The sequence below is a fragment of the Misgurnus anguillicaudatus genome, chromosome 24 (genome assembly GCF_027580225.2).
Source record: "Misgurnus anguillicaudatus chromosome 24, ASM2758022v2, whole genome shotgun sequence".
NCBI classification, from domain to species: domain Eukaryota; kingdom Metazoa; phylum Chordata; class Actinopteri; order Cypriniformes; family Cobitidae; genus Misgurnus; species Misgurnus anguillicaudatus.
This window is the reverse complement of record NC_073360.2, coordinates 8,647,501-8,667,500: the sequence shown is the minus strand read 5'-3', so window position 1 is coordinate 8,667,500 and position 20,000 is coordinate 8,647,501. Positions and strand designations below refer to the sequence as shown.

At 42.6% G+C, this 20,000-nt stretch overlaps 3 protein-coding genes and 4 non-coding genes across 7 annotated transcripts; all 7 read right to left on the bottom strand.

The window, feature by feature from the left end:
• Positions 1–487: 487 nt before the first annotated feature.
• LOC141361687 (uncharacterized) lies at positions 488–7,711 on the bottom strand. Its single transcript, XM_073863339.1, has 10 exons — positions 7,184–7,711; positions 6,867–7,088; positions 4,723–6,189; positions 4,597–4,607; positions 4,282–4,477; positions 3,749–4,135; positions 3,553–3,617; positions 3,164–3,417; positions 2,289–2,534; positions 488–1,879 (listed from the first exon to the last, which is right to left on the bottom strand). Exons 1-10 carry the CDS (start codon positions 7,596–7,598, stop codon positions 1,189–1,191), a joined length of 3,954 nt encoding a protein of 1,317 aa, XP_073719440.1. The 5' UTR covers positions 7,599–7,711; the 3' UTR covers positions 488–1,188.
• Positions 7,712–7,794: 83 nt separating this feature from the next.
• trnan-guu (transfer RNA asparagine (anticodon GUU)) lies at positions 7,795–7,868 on the bottom strand. Its single transcript has one exon. It is a non-coding gene; the product is annotated as a tRNA-Asn (tRNA).
• Positions 7,869–8,094: 226 nt separating this feature from the next.
• Positions 8,095–8,167, bottom strand: trnak-cuu (transfer RNA lysine (anticodon CUU)). The gene has a single exon. It is a non-coding gene; the product is annotated as a tRNA-Lys (tRNA).
• A 945-nt stretch (positions 8,168–9,112) lies between these two features.
• trnan-guu (transfer RNA asparagine (anticodon GUU)) lies at positions 9,113–9,186 on the bottom strand. The gene has a single exon. It is a non-coding gene; the product is annotated as a tRNA-Asn (tRNA).
• A 3,353-nt stretch (positions 9,187–12,539) lies between these two features.
• Positions 12,540–14,100, bottom strand: LOC141361686 (uncharacterized). Its single transcript, XM_073863338.1, has 5 exons — positions 14,074–14,100; positions 13,633–13,828; positions 13,090–13,476; positions 12,894–12,958; positions 12,540–12,758 (listed from the first exon to the last, which is right to left on the bottom strand). The coding sequence occupies exons 1-5, from the start codon at positions 14,098–14,100 to the stop codon at positions 12,576–12,578; spliced, it is 858 nt and encodes a 285-aa protein (XP_073719439.1). The 3' UTR covers positions 12,540–12,575.
• A 23-nt stretch (positions 14,101–14,123) lies between these two features.
• Positions 14,124–18,499, bottom strand: LOC129441556 (uncharacterized). The gene is made up of 5 exons (XM_073863337.1): positions 18,369–18,499; positions 18,112–18,172; positions 16,539–17,259; positions 16,222–16,443; positions 14,124–15,544 (listed from the first exon to the last, which is right to left on the bottom strand). The coding sequence occupies exons 3-5, from the start codon at positions 17,257–17,259 to the stop codon at positions 14,124–14,126; spliced, it is 2,364 nt and encodes a 787-aa protein (XP_073719438.1). The 5' UTR covers positions 18,112–18,172; positions 18,369–18,499.
• A 1,302-nt stretch (positions 18,500–19,801) lies between these two features.
• On the bottom strand, positions 19,802–19,875 carry trnan-guu (transfer RNA asparagine (anticodon GUU)). Its single transcript has one exon. It is a non-coding gene; the product is annotated as a tRNA-Asn (tRNA).
• Between the last annotated feature and the right edge of the window lie 125 nt (positions 19,876–20,000).

Genomic DNA, 20,000 nt, shown 5'->3' with positions numbered 1-20,000 from the left:
AGTTCCCACGACATGGAACCCAGGGCTGCAAAGAAGAGCTCCAACGAGAGAAGCAGCTGACACGCCCAACGTGGGGCTCGAACCCACGACCCTGAGATTAAGAGTCTCATGCTCTACCGACTGCGCTAAAGCCGGCGCGTGTTAGTCGAGGTAAAGCAACCAAAAGACGGCACAGCGACGCGAGTTCGTGCCTCGCTCAGACCAGTGGTGGAATTCGTGTGACGTGTCAGTTTGACGCTGCTAGTGCACGCATGTGTCATCGTCAGTGTCTCCCGCACTTTAATCAATTGTAAATCAGCCCCCCCAGCACTGTAATTGGACACTTTTAATAACGGAATAAAAACTATAAACAGGACTGTCCCTGTTCTTATGGTGTGTTTTATTGATTAAAGACTTGTTTTTGTGTTTACAGCTACAAAATATTGTTTATTCGTAAAGTATAGAGTAGCCAAATTAATAGACTATATAAATAGACACAGAAACGATGTGAGGGCAAGGATTAAACATTTATTATTTGCATAGATTTTTAAGGTAAATAAAAAACCAGAACAGCAATGTTATTAAAATAAAATAATAAATAGTAAACATTAATAAAATAAACATTCAACTTAGTAGTGCAATTCTGATGTATCAATGTTAATAATAATAATAATAACAAAAACAAAAACTTGCAGTGCACCTTTGACATGTCAGACTAAGAAAATAATATTAAATCAAAACAAACATTTATCACAGTAGTGCAACTTTGAAAGGTCATCCTAAACAATAACAATAAAAAACTTGACCATAAACAAGGTAAACTTAACATTATTTACAGTGTGTATAGCGTGTATATTATTTATAGTGTGTATATAAAATGTGAAATTTTTAAGGAGCTGGAGGATTGTCAACATAATAAATAAATAGTAAACATTAATAAAATAAACATTCAACATAGTAGTGCAATTCTGACGTATCAATGTTAATAATAATAATAACAAAAACAAAAATTTGCAGTGCACCTTTGACATGTCAGACTAAATTTTTTTTAAAAATCAAAACAAACATTTATCACAGTAGTGCAACTTTGAAAGGTCATCCTAAACAATAACAATTAAAAACTTGACAATAAACAAGGTAAACTTAACATTATTTACAGTGTGTATAGCGTGTGTATTATTTACAGTGTGTATATAAAATGTGACATTTTTATGGAGCTGGAGGATTGTCATTTCCTGTTTTTTTTTTCCCATAACCACGTCCCTCCAGCACAGCCCTCCATTCAGCATATGACTGAGTCTCAGTCTCTTTGCAGTACCAGTTGCCAAAGTACTGAAGATGTGATGGTGGCTTTCTCTCTTTGTTGCACTTTCTACAAAGAATAACATCTGTCTTCCTCACATATTTGCGTGTGACAGTTCCAGTGTCCTCCCTCATCTGTTTTCTCTTCCTGTACTGCTGAGTGGAGTAAGGTACAGCTTGACTGGATGTTTGTGTCTGAGCTGATGGTGGCATAGCAGAAGGTAAAGGTACGTTAAAGAACACCACCTGTGAAGTTCCAGGCACTGAAGATGGTGTATCTACAACTGTCGGAAGCTGCAGGGAGGGCAAAATGAAAGGCAGAGAGACGGGTATTGCTGGTGCAATGATAGGGAGTCTTTGATGTGATGGTGGTGCCTGGGAGATGGCTGGAGGTTGTGACCTCCTCTTGAGTTTTGCCTCCCCAGCAGTGTTTCTTGGCAGGACAAAAAGGTGAGGCTCAGCCAAGCTCCCTGGAAATAGGGTCGGCCCTTTCTGCAAAGCCGCAGGAAGCTTCTCAGGTCCAGCCATGGGTGCATCTGGGAAATTGATACCCTGCTTTGTAACCCCCACATCCTGTGACTTGTCACGCTTGGAGAACCTGGAAAAACATAAAACAACCAGTATTAATAAACATTTAAACAAAAATAAAAAAGTGCTGTGATCATCTACTGTTTAATCACGACTATAATGCAGCAACATTACACAGCTGATATCATATAGCAATTGATCACACCCTAGTGTCATGTTGCTTTTGTAAAATGACTACTTTCATTGAAATTAACATTGGATTATAAATTCTTACAGTCTGTTAAAGACCATGTCGTAAGCAATAAATAATGTCTTTCATAATAGAAAAGTAAACAGAAGTTGGACTTGTTGATTTGTTTCTAGACCCGCCAAAGCACTCACAGTTACATTCAGTCAACCGTGTCAATTACTTAAAGCAGCTGAGAGCTATACAGAGGGTTCATGTTTTGGTATAGTAGTAACAATGTTAATTTACTCACCAGTCTGAGATTGTTGAAGCGTTCATCTGTGGAAGCTGGATGGTGGTTTCTCTCATCACCCTATCATTGGTGAGGATGCACTCTCGGATATGTCTGTAGACCCGTGCAATCATTGTGAAGCGGGTGACCCTCTCTCCATTAACACGCACCGCGTTTTGGTAGAGAGCACAGAGCCTTATGAAGATGCCCTCCACCACTCTGTTGCAGTCAGGCCTCTGTGCAGGACTATGAGGCCCAATGAAACACCTACAAATTACAGAAGAATACATATTATTAATGTAAGATTGTTTTCAGTGTGTGAACTTTTCTCTGTTGAGTTTATTGTTCTATTCTGTCAGATTTGCTTTGTGTTGTCTAGATGTTAATTTTTAATATCTGTGCAGAGTTATGTTGTCTTGTTTGTTTTCTGGGTCATTGTTGAAATATCATATCAATAAATTAGGTGTCTACTGTTTTACTGTGTTGTGGCATTATCACAGCTTTGGACAAAAAGTGTCTTAAACTGTTGTTAAACACAGAGATTATTTTTGTGATAATCCAAAAGTCTATGAGGAAAATAAACTGGCTTTTTTGAGAGGGTCAGCCAACAAAAATATGTCATTCCTGTGGCACTCTATAATGACCCCGGTCTGCGTTTTTTCAACGATGTATGGTTAGAACTGTGTCCATAGGAATGTAACTTACATAACATAAAATCAGCATTAAACGTAAATCACAACTAACAATTTTTGTTATATCTAGGCCAAGTATGAATTTAAGAGGCTGCAGGAAGATAAGATAGTAATAAGTCGTCAGGTTTTACTAAATATATATCTTTTATAAATATCAAAACCCTCAAACAAATCAAAACCCTGTATTTGCTAAATTTAGCATACCTTCTGGTGCTCTCCACACCTGGTGCCACATTCTTCTTACTGGCCCTGAATCGTCCCTGTTTTAGGTTGGTTTGGTGACGTGGCGAGTAAGTGGTCTTTTTCTTATCAAACTCCCCAAATGCCTGCCATAGGTTGATGATTTGATCAGACTCTTCTCCAGTTAAGGCCAGACGGTGTTCTCTAAGGTTGAACAAATACTCTGCCAAGTCCTGCACAGCTCCATAACCTTCAATATTATCGGGTCCAACACAATCCTAAAATGAAAGATCATTTAGCAACTTTTGAAAGCACCAATGAATACAAATATTCACATGAAAGCATAGCCAACATAACCCAGATTTTGTTTGCATACATGTATATGTACATTAAAAAAGAAACCGTGCCCTTACATCATGCGAAGGGTTCTCTTCAGATGTTGGAAGGTCAGTTTCTGTGGACCCTTGGTTACCTGGGGCTACATGAAAAAGGTAAATATTTAGTTTACATTTGTATTTATCTTTCAATATGACAAATATTCATTTAGAGTCATTTAGAGTTAGTGTGACAACAAACAACTCTCAATAAAAATACTTTGGTAAAACTCACAGCTATGTGCGCCAGGAGATAGTGCTGGCTGAGTGTGCAGTGAGCTGGAAACAGAAGATGTGACTGGTATTGGAGGGACCACAGACAGTGATGACGTAGAGCTGGTGACAGGAGATCTCACTGGTGACACATACAGTGATGACTTGGGTCTGGTTGCCGGAGGGGTTGAAGATGATGCTGCAGACACTGATGCTTGTGAAGCAGCAGAAGGTATCCGCTCTGTGTCAAAGGTGGGGACAGTGATGTCTTGAAACTCCTCAAGTTCATCATAAGCTTCCTCCACCTCTATAGCAACCTCAGTGGTCTCAGACTCTTCAATGGCCAACCTGTAGTCCTGCAGAACTTTACCAGTTTGCTGGTAAAGATACTCTACTCCGATAAGTTCACCTTTAAAATATTAAAACAATGACAATTAGATAATATACCAGAATATTATATTATTACTCTTTATTATAACACTGTTTGTGTTTGTGTGTGTGTGTGTGTGTGTGTGTGTGTGTAATTGTCACCAAAAACAACAAACAGTTATCTACCAGTGTACTTTCTTGGCCCAACATAAGGGCTGATTTTCATGCCCATGACCTCCTCTGAAAGAATATTGGCAGCATGACGGAGAAGATGACTATAGGAATGTGGCTGCTGCTCATCAGTTGTTGCTGCCACAGCCCGGTCCTCATTCCACCTTGCAAGTCCATCCAAAAGATACGCCTGAAAAAAGGTGTCGCGTGCCTGTACATTAAAAAAATCATATAAATACATAAATAACTGTTCTTGCTATTCTCATAATTATTTCAATATATAATTAAGTAAAATCTTATTAAAAAAATTCTGTGACTAAAATTACTTACCTGGGATGAATCTGTTGAGGTGCAGATGAAAAGACTCCAGCGAAGTAGAACCTCTGGCACAGCGGTAAGTTGGCAGACGATGCCCTCCCTTCATTAAAGTGCCCGTCTGCATGTAGAGCTGCACACCTTGAGGATCCTGGATGCAGGCCACATGCTTTCGCTGGGACTTTATGATCTCAGTCATCCGGGCTGAGTTTATTAAAGGGACTCCCAGAGTGTCACGACCAGCATCTCCTTCAAAGGCCTGAATGAGGCTCTCAATCATCTTCAGGGTCTCCTTGGTCCCACGAGTGGTTCTCCTGCAATGTAGGGCTAGCTCGCTACGGCTGATACGGCGCAGTACATCAGCTTCAGATGATGGTCTCCAGTCAGCTTCTAGCTCTGCACGCTTTGCCATCTTCAGGGCCGTCAGGTCGTCCTGGTCCCACATGAAAATACAGTGGCTGAGGCGACTCATAAATGTGGCATATAACGGGTGACAGTCGGTGGTGCAACCCACAGAAAATCTCCGCATAAAGTGCCATATATCCAACCGGATGGTCATTTGCTCCCACTCTTCAAACATCCTCCTCAGAAGAGTGTTGCCACAGCAGTCTCGGTCCACATACAGTACCTCGGGAGGAGCTACCCCAGCCACTCTGTATCTCCTAATGAGGCCTTCAATCATTGGCCCAAGACCAAAACCCTCACTTGCTGTGAGCACGGACATGATCACCTGTCCATGCTCATTTCCAACATTGGTTGCCCAGGCAGCGGTGCCATAGCTGGGTCCTGCTAGTTTTCTGGCTACTTTTTTTGTGGAATCCATTTTTAAGATCCGACCATATTGTGATGTTATAGCGGCCTTGATCTCATCCAGCCGTTGCAGGACATCCTGGGCATAGACCTGCATCAGCCACCGGTGCTTAGGGACAGAAGGCATTGGAGGAAGCGGTTCAAATGTCACAGGCAGTATCAGGCTTGATGTGACAGCACTGGCAATCCCCTTGCAATCTGTAAGATATTGCACTGTTTTTTGCAACCAGACCTCAGCATGACGCTCCTGCAGCTTGCGCTGGATCTGGCTGCTGCTGTTTCCCAGGCCTCGTTGACGCATCAAACATACTACCTGAAAGTCACATGCAAGTTTTGAGGTTCGAATGCAGGGGAACTGCACTCTGTGGCCAATGTCGAGTTGGGAGACGATATCATGGCTCCAGCTGATGACCTTTCTCTTACATCTTCGGCAGGCCAGGTACTCAGATGCCACAAAGTACACACTATTCAAAGCAATCACGACCCTGATCTTTTGATGCAGGCCAGCTGAGGTCAGAAGGTCTTTCTGACAGTCTGGATGTGGACAGGTCAGCTTCAATTGCCACAGCTTTCGTGGCATCCAGAGCAGCAGAGGATGGCCAAAGTAATTCTCCAAGGAAGGAGCACTACTGGTCTTCAGTGGTACCGGTGGAGGATACCACCAAAGTTTGTCCACCCTGTTATAGATCAGCTCAGGACGGCCTGGTGCAGCCCACCTGAACAGGGCCTTGGATATCCACCTTTGGTCTACTTCAGGCAGGGTGTGTATCCATCCAGCTGGAAGACAGACTCGTTTTGCTGGAAAAAAAACATAAACACTAATTCACATTGTTGCACCAACAAGGCTTCAATTAAGCCTAGAGTTTGACAGACAGTTTAGAGCTAATCCAGGGTTTGTTGATCTTAGTTTAATTTAAATTTGACTTGTGTTGCACTACTTCAATTTAAACACAGATTAACAAATCTTAGACTAAAACCTTAACTACACCCTTCATCTGTGATTTATTTTGTCCGCCATGATGAATTTGCTGTAATTAAACAGCAACAATGTTGACGTTGTCATTCAAAAGAAAATAAACAGTTTATGCAGGCAAAGGTAAAGTCATTTTTGTATTATAAATCACTACCTACATGCATCGGAAATCTAAAGGGTTGATTCAAAATAATAACATTTGACAATCTATTAAAACAGTCTATTGTATTGATTAATGGAGCAATGTGGCAGGAAACAAGCTCAGATATTGTGATATAATGCTGTGCCAGCGCATTTGTCATGCATAATCTAGGTTTAATGTAAAATTTAAACCTGGATCAAAATGATAATTTAAATGTAACCCTGTTTATTTTTAAACAAGATTAAATGTTTGGGCCTAATCCTTGTCGGTGCAACCCACCCATTGTTTTACTTTACTTCATTATGCCTGTAAAGGAAACTTGAATATTTTGTTATATGTTTTAAATAAGTATAAACGTACATGCCACATGTGCCTCCTCAAACATAGTTGCCTCTGCCAGCAGTGTGCTGTCATCTATCTCAGTGGACACAGAGGGGTGGGTTAGGGTGGCTGAGGGCCCTGCGGTGGCTTCAATGGACACAGTCGGGTCGGTGAGGGTGGCTGTGAGCCCTGTGGCTCCCTCAATGGACACAGTTGGATGGGTGAGGGTGGCAGAGGGTCGTGCACGTGCCTGGGCCAAAGCTACAAAACAAAACAAGGGACAATTAAACATGACTTCTGAACAGCAACAAATACTAAAAACAAACCAAGTATTTTACACATAAATGTTTGCTTACAAGGTGTGGTTTTGATGGGGGAAACCATCCTTTTTATGGTCTTGGTCAGGGTTCTTTGGTCAGGCAACTTCCCAACCAAGAGGGAGCGTAGAGAGGCAGTGGAAGCATGGGTGGTGGCAGCGTGCTGGGTGGGTGCAGCGTGCTGGGTAGGTGCAGCGTGCTGGGTGGGTGCAGCGTGCTGGGTAGGTGCAGCGTGCTGGGTGGGTGCAGCGTGCTGGGTGGGTGCAGCGTGCTGGGTGGGTGCAGCTTGCTGAGTAGGGGCATCGTGCTTGGAAGCTTTTGCATCATTTTGCTCTTCCTTCATAGCAATGGCAATTTTGCCAGAAGGAAAGAGCTCAATATACTCCCTGAAACTCCCCTTGTTGTGGGCATGTTCTTGAGAGTCTTTGCTGCCTCCTGTGGGGTCCCTCTTCATAGATGCAACCAGGTAAGCAGCATACCCTAGTGCATTTTCTGCAACCCACCTGAATGTTTGCCCACGAAAGATACCAAACTGGATTTCAAAGAAACCCAGCAGGTGCTTTCTGTTAGCTGGACACCTATTGTCTTTCAGATGGCTACAAGGCTGACATGGCCCTGTGGCGCTCTGCGTGTCATTGAAAAGCTTCCAACGTCCCTGGGTGGGCTCGAACCACCAACCTTTCAGTTAACAACCGAACGCGCTAACCGATTGCGCCACAGAGACGGACGACAGCGTGACGTGGGATGGTGGGAGACACATCAGAGAGCTCTTGTCAGCGGGCGAAAAGGATAACGCGAAGAGTGGAGACACAACCGTGTACACAGGAGAGCATGGGAAACCTCTTTTGCAACAGAAACGCAAAGACGCCTTGGTCAGGATTTTTCTGAAGTTCCCACGACATGGAACCCAGGGCTGCAAAGAAGAGCTCCAACGAGAGAAGCAGCTGACACGCCCAACGTGGGGCTCGAACCCACGACCCTGAGATTAAGAGTCTCATGCTCTACCGACTGAGCTAGCCGGGCTGCGGTTGCATGTTTCTGTATCTGATCTCAACGTGTCCTCTTCTCGATGGAAAAGCAGATGCCTTGCATGTTGCTCAAGTGAAGGCAAGCTCGATCTACGTGGCCACTGGACGGAGCGCGCTATCGCAGGCAGAATATTCAAGGTCTGCTGCGAGACCTCTGGCTCGTGGCAGATGACAGGAATCTTGTCATGCAGTGTGAGCGCCACACCACTTCAGTTACTCTCACGGCCCTGTAGCGCGAGCTTGCCCTGAGACAATAACCTCTTTCAGACCACTTTCAGTCACAGTTACAACTGGGTTTCGGCTTGGACGTGTTCCTTTTGGTGGCACCAAGGTACTTCTTTACACAGTTTTTTAAATTCCAGTCTTTGAACTTTAATACTCTGATCAGACAGTCCTTTAAATTAATCCTTCAAAATCCCAGTGCAGTGGCACAAGTGAAAGAGCCCAGTCACAAGGTGTCCCCTTCTCGATGGAACAGCAAAAAGCAGATGCCTTGCATGTTGCACAAGTTAAGGCAAGCTCGGTGGCCACTGGACGGAGCGCGCTATCGCAGGCAGAATATTCAAGGTCTGCTGCGAGACCTCTGGCTCGTGGTAGATGACAGGAACCTTGTTGTGCAGTGTGAGCGCCACAACACTTCAGTTACTCTCACAGTCCTGTAGCGTGAGCATGCCCTAGAGCAATAACCTCTTTCAGTCACGGTTACAACTGGGTTTCGGCTTGGACTTGTTCCTTTTGGTGGCACCAAGGTACTTCTTTACACAGTTTTTTAAATTCCGGGTCTTTGAGCTTTAAGACTCTGATCATACATTCCTGTAAATAAATCCTTCAAAAACCCAGTGAAGTGGCACAAGTGAAGAAGAAGAACCTATTGTCTTTCAGATGGCTACAAGGCTGACATGGCCCTGTGGCGCTCTGCGTGTCATTGAAAAGCTTCCAACGTCCCTGGGTGGGCTCGAACCACCAACCTTTCGGTTAACAGCCGAACGCGCTAACCGATTGCGCCACAGAGACGGACGACAGTGTGACGTGGGATGGTGGGAGACACATCAGAGGGCTCTTGTCAGCGGGCGAAAAGGATAACGCGAAGAGTGGAGACACAACCGTGTACACAGGAGAGCATGGGAAACCTCTTTTGCAACAGAAACGAAAAGACGCCTTGGTCAGGATTTTTCTGAAGTTCCCACGACATGGAACCCAGGGCTGCAAAGAAGAGCTCCAACGAGAGAAGCAGCTGACACGCCCAACGTGGGGCTCGAACCCACGACCCTGAGATTAAGAGTCTCATGCTCTACCGACTGCGCTAAAGCCGGCGCGTGTTAGTCGAGGTAAAGCAACCAAAAGACGGCACAGCGACGCGAGTTCGTGCCTCGCTCAGACCAGTGGTGGAATTCGTGTGACGTGTCAGTTTGACGCTGCTAGTGCACGCATGTGTCATCGTCAGTGTCTCCCGCACTTTAATCAATTGTAAATCAGCCCCCCCAGCACTGTAATTGGACACTTTTAATAACGGAATAAAAACTATAAACAGGACTGTCCCTGTTCTTATGGTGTGTTTTATTGATTAAAGACTTGTTTTTGTGTTTACAGCTACAAAATATTGTTTATTCGTAAAGTATAGAGTAGCCAAATTAATAGACTATATAAATAGACACAGAAACGATGTGAGGGCAAGGATTAAACATTTATTATTTGCATAGATTTTTAAGGTAAATAAAAAACCAGAACAGCAATGTTATTAAAATAAAATAATAAATAGTAAACATTAATAAAATGAACATTCAACTTAGTAGTGCAATTCTGACGTATCAATGTTAATAATAATAATAATAACAAAAACAAAAACTTGCAGTGCACCTTTGACATGTCAGACTAAGAAAATAATATTAAATCAAAACAAACATTTATCACAGTAGTGCAACTTTGAAAGGTCATCCTAAACAATAACAATAAAAAACTTGACCATAAACAAGGTAAACTTAACATTATTTACAGTGTGTATAGCGTGTATATTATTTATAGTGTGTATATAAAATGTGAAATTTTTAAGGAGCTGGAGGATTGTCAACATAATAAATAAATAGTAAACATTAATAAAATAAACATTCAACATAGTAGTGCAATTCTGACGTATCAATGTTAATAATAATAATAACAAAAACAAAAATTTGCAGTGCACCTTTGACATGTCAGACTAAATTTTTTTTAAAAATCAAAACAAACATTTATCACAGTAGTGCAACTTTGAAAGGTCATCCTAAACAATAACAATTAAAAACTTGACAATAAACAAGGTAAACTTAACATTATTTACAGTGTGTATAGCGTGTGTATTATTTACAGTGTGTATATAAAATGTGACATTTTTATGGAGCTGGAGGATTGTCATTTCCTGTTTTTTTTTTCCCATAACCACGTCCCTCCAGCACAGCCCTCCATTCAGCATATGACTGAGTCTCAGTCTCTTTGCAGTACCAGTTGCCAAAGTACTGAAGATGTGATGGTGGCTTTCTCTCTTTGTTGCACTTTCTACAAAGAATAACATCTGTCTTCCTCACATATTTGCGTGTGACAGTTCCAGTGTCCTCCCTCATCTGTTTTCTCTTCCTGTACTGCTGAGTGGAGTAAGGTACAGCTTGACTGGATGTTTGTGTCTGAGCTGATGGTGGCATAGCAGAAGGTAAAGGTACGTTAAAGAACACCACCTGTGAAGTTCCAGGCACTGAAGATGGTGTATCTACAACTGTCGGAAGCTGCAGGGAGGGCAAAATGAAAGGCAGAGAGACGGGTATTGCTGGTGCAATGATAGGGAGTCTTTGATGTGATGGTGGTGCCTGGGAGATGGCTGGAGGTTGTGACCTCCTCTTGAGTTTTGCCCTTCCCAGCAGTGTTTCTTGGCAGGACAAAAAGGTGAGGCTCAGCCAAGCTCCCTGGAAATAGGGTCGGCCCTTTCTGCAAAGCCGCAGGAAGCTTCTCAGGTCCAGCCATGGGTGCATCTGGGAAATTGATACCCTGCTTTGTAACCCCCACATCCTGTGACTTGTCACGCTTGGAGAACCTGGAAAAACATAAAACAACCAGTATTAATAAACATTTAAACAAAAATAAAAAAGTGCTGTGATCATCTACTGTTTAATCACGACTATAATGCAGCAACATTACACAGCTGATATCATATAGCAATTGATCACACCCTAGTGTCATGTTGCTTTTGTAAAATGACTACTTTCATTGAAATTAACATTGGATTATAAATTCTTACAGTCTGTTAAAGACCATGTCGTAAGCAATAAATAATGTCTTTCATAATAGAAAAGTAAACAGAAGTTGGACTTGTTGATTTGTTTCTAGACCCGCCAAAGCACTCACAGTTACATTCAGTCAACCGTGTCAATTACTTAAAGCAGCTGAGAGCTATACAGAGGGTTCATGTTTTGGTATAGTAGTAACAATGTTAATTTACTCACCAGTCTGAGATTGTTGAAGCGTTCATCTGTGGAAGCTGGATGGTGGTTTCTCTCATCACCCTATCATTGGTGAGGATGCACTCTCGGATATGTCTGTAGACCAGTGCAATCATTGTGAAGCGGGTGACCCTCTCTCCATTAACACGCACCGCGTTTTGGTAGAGAGCACAGAGCCTTATGAAGATGCCCTCCACCACTCTGTTGCAGTCAGGCCTCTGTGCAGGACTATGAGGCCCAATGAAACACCTACAAATTACAGAAGAATACATATTATTAATGTAAGATTGTTTTCAGTGTGTGAACTTTTCTCTGTTGAGTTTATTGTTCTATTCTGTCAGATTTGCTTTGTGTTGTCTAGATGTTAATTTTTAATATCTGTGCAGAGTTATGTTGTCTTGTTTGTTTTCTGGGTCATTGTTGAAATATCATATCAATAAATTAGGTGTCTACTGTTTTACTGTGTTGTGGCATTATCACAGCTTTGGACAAAAAGTGTCTTAAACTGTTGTTAAACACAGAGATTATTTTTGTGATAATCCAAAAGTCTATGAGGAAAATAAACTGGCTTTTTTGAGAGGGTCAGCCAACAAAAATATGTCATTCCTGTGGCACTCTATAATGACCCCGGTCTGCGTTTTTTCAACGATGTATGGTTAGAACTGTGTCCATAGGAATGTAACTTACATAACATAAAATCAGCATTAAACGTAAATCACAACTAACAATTTTTGTTATATCTAGGCCAAGTATGAATTTAAGAGGCTGCAGGAAGATAAGATAGTAATAAGTCGTCAGGTTTTACTAAATATATATCTTTTATAAATATCAAAACCCTCAAACAAATCAAAACCCTGTATTTGCTAAATTTAGCATACCTTCTGGTGCTCTCCACACCTGGTGCCACATTCTTCTTACTGGCCCTGAATCGTCCCTGGTTTAGGTTGGTTTGGTGACGTGGCGAGTAAGTGGTCTTTTTCTTATCAAACTCCCCCATAGGTTGATGATTTGATCAGACTCTTCTCCAGTTAAGGCCAGACGGTGTTCTCTAAGGTTGAACAAATACTCTGCCAAGTCCTGCACAGCTCCATAACCTTCAATATTATCGGGTCCAACACAATCCTAAAATGAAAGATCATTTAGCAACTTTTGAAAGCACCAATGAATACAAATATTCACATGAAAGCATAGCCAACATAACCCAGATTTTGTTTGCATACATGTATATGTACATTAAAAAAGAAACCGTGCCCTTACATCATGCGAAGGGTTCTCTTCAGATGTTGGAAGGTCAGTTTCTGTGGACCCTTGGTTACCTGGGGCTACATGAAAAAGGTAAATATTTAGTTTACATTTGTATTTATCTTTCAATATGACAAATATTCATTTAGAGTCATTTAGAGTTAGTGTGACAACAAACAACTCTCAATAAAAATACTTTGGTAAAACTCACAGCTATGTGCGCCAGGAGATAGTGCTGGCTGAGTGTGCAGTGAGCTGGAAACAGAAGATGTGACTGGTATTGGAGGGACCACAGACAGTGATGACGTAGAGCTGGTGACAGGAGATCTCACTGGTGACACATACAGTGATGACTTGGGTCTGGTTGCCGGAGGGGTTGAAGATGATGCTGCAGACACTGATGCTTGTGAAGCAGCAGAAGGTATCCGCTCTGTGTCAAAGGTGGGGACAGTGATGTCTTGAAACTCCTCAAGTTCATCATAAGCTTCCTCCACCTCTATAGCAACCTCAGTGGTCTCAGACTCTTCAATGGCCAACCTGTAGTCCTGCAGAACTTTACCAGTTTGCTGGTAAAGATACTCTACTCCGATAAGTTCACCTTTAAAATATTAAAACAATGACAATTAGATAATATACCAGAATATTATATTATTACTCTTTATTATAACACTGTTTGTGTTTGTGTGTGTGTGTGTGTGTGTGTGTGTGTGTGTGTGTGTGTAATTGTCACCAAAAACAACAAACAGTTATCTACCAGTGTACTTTCTTGGCCCAACATAAGGGCTGATTTTCATGCCCATGACCTCCTCTGAAAGAATATTGGCAGCATGACGGAGAAGATGACTATAGGAATGTGGCTGCTGCTCATCAGTTGTTGCTGCCACAGCCCGGTCCTCATTCCACCTTGCAAGTCCATCCAAAAGATACGCCTGAAAAAAGGTGTCGCGTGCCTGTACATTAAAAAAATCATATAAATACATAAATAACTGTTCTTGCTATTCTCATAATTATTTCAATATATAATTAAGTAAAATCTTATTAAAAAAATTCTGTGACTAAAATTACTTACCTGGGATGAATCTGTTGAGGTGCAGATGAAAAGACTCCAGCGAAGTAGAACCTCTGGCACAGCGGTAAGTTGGCAGACGATGCCCTCCCTTCATTAAAGTGCCCGTCTGCATGTAGAGCTGCACACCTTGAGGATCCTGGATGCAGGCCACATGCTTTCGCTGGGACTTTATGATCTCAGTCATCCGGGCTGAGTTTATTAAAGGGAGACACTCCCAGAGTGTCACGACCAGCATCTCCTTCAAAGGCCTGAATGAGGCTCTCAATCATCTTCAGGGTCTCCTTGGTCCCACGAGTGGTTCTCCTGCAATGTAGGGCTAGCTCGCTACGGCTGATACGGCGCAGTACATCAGCTTCAGATGATGGTCTCCAGTCAGCTTCTAGCTCTGCACGCTTTGCCATCTTCAGGGCCATCAGGTCGTCCTGGTCCCACATGAAAATACAGTGGCTGAGGCGACTCATAAATGTGGCATATAACGGGTGACAGTCGGTGGTGCAACCCACAGAAAATCTCCGCATAAAGTGCCATATATCCAACCGGATGGTCATTTGCTCCCACTCTTCAAACATCCTCCTCAGAAGAGGGTTGCCACAGCAGTCTCGGTCCACATACAGTACCTCGGGAGGAGCTACCCCAGCCACTCTGTATCTCCTAATGAGGCCTTCAATCATTGGCCCAAGACCAAAACCCTCACTTGCTGTGAGCACGGACATGATCACCTGTCCATGCTCATTTCCAACATTGGTTGCCCAGGCAGCGGTGCCATAGCTGGGTCCTGCTAGTTTTCTGGCTACTTTTTTTGTGGAATCCATTTTTAAGATCCGACCATATTGTGATGTTATAGCGGCCTTGATCTCATCCAGCCGTTGCAGGACATCCTGGGCATAGACCTGCATCAGCCACCGGTGCTTAGGGACAGAAGGCATTGGAGGAAGCGGTTCAAATGTCACAGGCAGTATCAGGCTTGATGTGACAGCACTGGCAATCCCCTTGCAATCTGTAAGATATTGGACTGTTTTTTGCAACCAGACCTCAGCATGACGCTCCTGCAGCTTGCGCTGGATCTGGCTGCTGCTGTTTCCCAGGCCTCGTTGACGCATCAAACATACTACCTGAAAGTCACATGCAAGTTTTGAGGTTAGAATGCAGGGGAACTGCACTCTGTGGCCAATGTCGAGTTGGGAGACGATATCATGGCTCCAGCTGATGACCTTTCTCTTACATCTTCGGCAGGCCAGGTACTCAGATGCCACAAAGTACACACTATTCAAAGCAATCACGACCCTGATCTTTTGATGCAGGCCAGCTGAGGTCAGAAGGTCTTTCTGACAGTCTGGATGTGGACAGGTCAGCTTCAATTGCCACAGCTTTCGTGGCATCCAGAGCAGCAGAGGATGGCCAAAGTAATTCTCCAAGGAAGGAGCACTACTGGTCTTCAGTGGTACCGGTGGAGGATACCACCAAAGTTTGTCCACCCTGTTATAGATCAGCTCAGGACGGCCTGGTGCAGCCCACCTGAACAGGGCCTTGGATATCCACCTTTGGTCTACTTCAGGCAGGGTGTGTATCCATCCAGCTGGAAGACAGACTCGTTTTGCTGGAAAAAAAACATAAACACTAATTCACATTGTTGCACCAACAAGGCTTCAATTAAGCCTAGAGTTTGACAGACAGTTTAGAGCTAATCCAGGGTTTGTTGATCTTAGTTTAATTTAAATTTGACTTGTGTTGCACTACTTCAATTTAAACACAGATTAACAAATCTTAGACTAAAACCTTAACTACACCCTTCATCTGTGATTTATTTTGTCCGCCATGATGAATTTGCTGTAATTAAACAGCAACAATGTTGACGTTGTCATTCAAAAGAAAATAAACAGTTTATGCAGGCAAAGGTAAAGTCATTTTTGTATTATAAATCACTACCTACATGCATCGGAAATCTAAAGGGTTGATTCAAAATAATAACATTTGACAATCTATTAAAACAGTCTATTGTATTGATTAATGGAGCAATGTGGCAGGAAACAAGCTCAGATATTGTGATATAATGCTGTGCCAGCGCATTTGTCATGCATAATCTAGGTTTAATGTAAAATTTAAACCTGGATCAAAATGATAATTTAAATGTAACCCTGTTCATTTTTAAACAAGATTAAATGTTTGGGCCTAATCCTTGTCGGTGCAACCCACCCATTGTTTTACTTTACTTCATTATGCCTGTAAAGGAAACTTGAATATTTTGTTATATGTTTTAAATAAGTATAAACGTACATGCCACATGTGCCTCCTCAAACATAGTTGCCTCTGCCAGCAGTGTGCTGTCATCTATCTCAGTGGACACAGAGGGGTGGGTTAGGGTGGCTGAGGGCCCTGCGGTGGCTTCAATGGACACAGTCGGGTCGGTGAGGGTGGCTGTGAGCCCTGTGGCTCCCTCAATGGACACAGTTGGATGGGTGAGGGTGGCAGAGGGTCGTGCACGTGCCTGGGCCAAAGCTACAAAACAAAACAAGGGACAATTAAACATGACTTCTGAACAGCAACAAATACTAAAAACAAACCAAGTATTTTACACATAAATGTTTGCTTACAAGGTGTGGTTTTGATGGGGGAAACCATCCTTTTTATGGTCTTGGTCAGGGTTCTTTGGTCAGGCAACTTCCCAACCAAGAGGGAGCGTAGAGAGGCAGTGGAAGCATGGGTGGTGGCAGCGTGCTGGGTGGGTGCAGCGTGCTGGGTAGGTGCAGCGTGCTGGGTGGGTGCAGCGTGCTGGGTAGGTGCAGCGTGCTGGGTGGGTGCAGCGTGCTGGGTGGGTGCAGCGTGCTGGGTGGGTGCAGCGTGCTGGGTGGGTGCAGCTTGCTGAGTAGGGGCATCGTGCTTGGAAGCTTTTGCATCATTTTGCTCTTCCTTCATAGCAATGGCAATTTTGCCAGAAGGAAAGAGCTCAATATACTCCCTGAAACTCCCCTTGTTGTGGGCATGTTCTTGAGAGTCTTTGCTGCCTCCTGTGGGGTCCCTCTTCATAGATGCAACCAGGTAAGCAGCATACCCTAGTGCATTTTCTGCAACCCACCTGAATGTTTGCCCACGAAAGATACCAAACTGGATTTCAAAGAAACCCAGCAGGTGCTTTCTGTTAGCTGGATCTCCATGGTGCTGACTTAAGCTTTTCTTGGCCTTGTCCAGCACAGCCTCCGGGGACAGGGGTCTTGTGTAAGGCTTTCCTTTGTTGGCTTCCTTCACCTTTGCTGCTTCCAGTGTGTCCGAAAGATTCAGGCTGCCATCAGCCCGTCTCCTGAAGCGAGGCTCCATCTGAATTAAAAAATGAAGATATAAATATTACAGAGAAAAAGAAAACACATTTGGTAATCCAGCTGTGTAAATTACATTACTATATGGGCAATTCCTTACAAATGCTAACTTTACCATGAAACATTTTTTACCAAAGATTTTCACTGCATTTATTGCTTAGATGTCAAAAATTTGTGGTTTTTATACCCGTGTGAGGTCTCTTTCTTAAAGATTTTAAGGCATTTTAAGTATGCCTTTTTCATAATCATATAAAAACCATTTCAGAACTGTCACATCCATAACAGTACATATTCCTCTTTAATGCACACATGAAAATTACATTTAAATGCATTGTTTTTGTTCTAAAAAAGGGTCATCCCTTCTCTATTTGTTTTGTTTTTGGCTTCTGGTTTGTGCATAATAATTCACTGAAATCCTACAATGTTTTGTCTCAAAAACGTGTCTTTTTTTCACTTCCATAACATTCATAACAGTCCCTCATCTAAAATAGAAAACTTGTGCATAGATTGATATTATTTTGATGTCTGATAACAAACATATTGACTCTGACTATTTATATTTCATGTTTTGACAAAAAAAATCACATTAATAACGCAGAAATTGCATATATTTACTCATGATCACCTTACAGTGTTGCTTTTTATTATTCTATGTATATAAATATGTATATTTTTCCAACAGATTCAAAATGTTAACTAACATATCAGCATTATATTCCAGAGTAAGCTCTAATAACGTTAAAAGTAAAGCATTTAACGTTAAATCATGCATTTACAATTGATTTAGCTAAAACAAGTAAGTTTAGCATCAAAATACACTTAAAGGTTCTAAAAATAGAAGCATGTAACTTACTGTGTACGAAGCTGTAGTAAAGCTGTAGTAACTTACAGTTATACTTTATTGCTCTGTGAATCTATAAAACATACAGATTAACTTACAGTATAACAATTATAACAACAACATATAAAATAACAATTGATGTTTAATTAAAAGTTTGTATTAATGACCTAAATTACAAAGCTAATGTTAGCCTGGCTAACGGTACAGGTGTTTCGTTTAAAACAATTAAAAATTTGCTACTGTACTAAAAATAGAAGCATGTAACTTACTGTGTACGAAGTTGTAGTAAAGATGTAGTAAACTGTAACGTTATACTTTATTTTGATTACTCGGCAAATCTATAAAACATATAAGTTTGATTACAGTAACGTTATAACGATTACAACAACACACACATATATATATATATACATATATAAAATAACAATTGACGTTTAATTATTAGTTTGGATTAATTATCTAAATTACAAAGCTAGTCTGTGCTAGAGGTTTTTCGTTTAAAACAATTTAAAATATTTGCTACTTTATTTTTGTTGACAAGTGACTTACCTGAAGATGTTTCTCCGGTCGTAATCCGCAAGCTCTGCAAATCTTGGTTTCAGCCGGGAACGCTGATTGGCCGTTGCTTGCGAATCTTGGTTTCATCCGGGAACGCTGATTGGCCGTTCCTTGCAAATCTTGGTTTCAGCGGGGAACGTGATTGGCTGTCATAACCAAGAATAACCACGACTTACAGGTGGCAGGGAGCGCTAGCCGGGCTGCGGTTGCATGTTTCTGTATCTGATCTCAAGGTGTCCTCTTCTCGATGGAAAAGCAAAAAGCAGATGCCTTGCATGTTGCTCAAGTGAAGGCAAGCTCAATCTCCGTGGCCACTGGACGGAGCGCGCTATCGCAGGCAGAATATTCAAGGTCTGCTGCGAGACCTCTGGCTCGTGGCAGATGACAGGAATCTTGTCATGCAGTGTGAGCGCCACACCACTTCAGTTACTCTCACGGCCCTGTAGCGCGAGCTTGCCCTGAGACAATAACCTCTTTCAGACCACTTTCAGTCACAGTTACAACTGGGTTTCGGCTTGGACGTGTTCCTTTTGGTGGCACCAAGGTACTTCTTTACACAGTTTTTTAAATTCCAGTCTTTGAACTTTAATACTCTGATCAGACAGTCCTTTAAATTAATCCTTCAAAATCCCAGTGCAGTGGCACAAGTGAAAGAGCCCAGTCACAAGGTGTCCCCTTCTCGATGGAACAGCAAAAAGCAGATGCCTTGCATGTTGCACAAGTTAAGGCAAGCTCGGTGGCCACTGGACGGAGCGCGCTATCGCAGGCAGAATATTCAAGGTCTGCTGCGAGACCTCTGGCTCGTGGCAGATGACAGGAACCTTGTCGTGCAGTGTGAGCGCCACAACACTTCAGTTACTCTCACAGTCCTGTAGCGTGAGCATGCCCTAGAGCAATAACCTCTTTCAGTCACGGTTACAACTGGGTTTCGGCTTGGACTTGTTCCTTTTGGTGGCACCAAGGTACTTCTTTACACAGTTTTTTAAATTCCGGGTCTTTGAGCTTTAAGACTCTGATCATACATTCCTGTAAATAAATCCTTCAAAAACCCAGTGAAGTGGCGAAGAAGAACCTATTGTCTTTCAGATGGCTACAAGGCTGACATGGCCCTGTGGCGCTCTGCGTGTCATTGAAAAGCTTCCAACGTCCCTGGGTGGGCTCGAACCACCAACCTTTCGGTTAACAGCCGAACGCGCTAACCGATTGCGCCACAGAGACGGACGACAGCGTGACGTGGGATGGTGGGAGACACATCAGAGGGCTCTTGTCAGCGGCCGAAAAGGATAACGCGAAGAGTGGAGACACAACCGTGTACACAGGAGAGCATGGGAAACCTCTTTTGC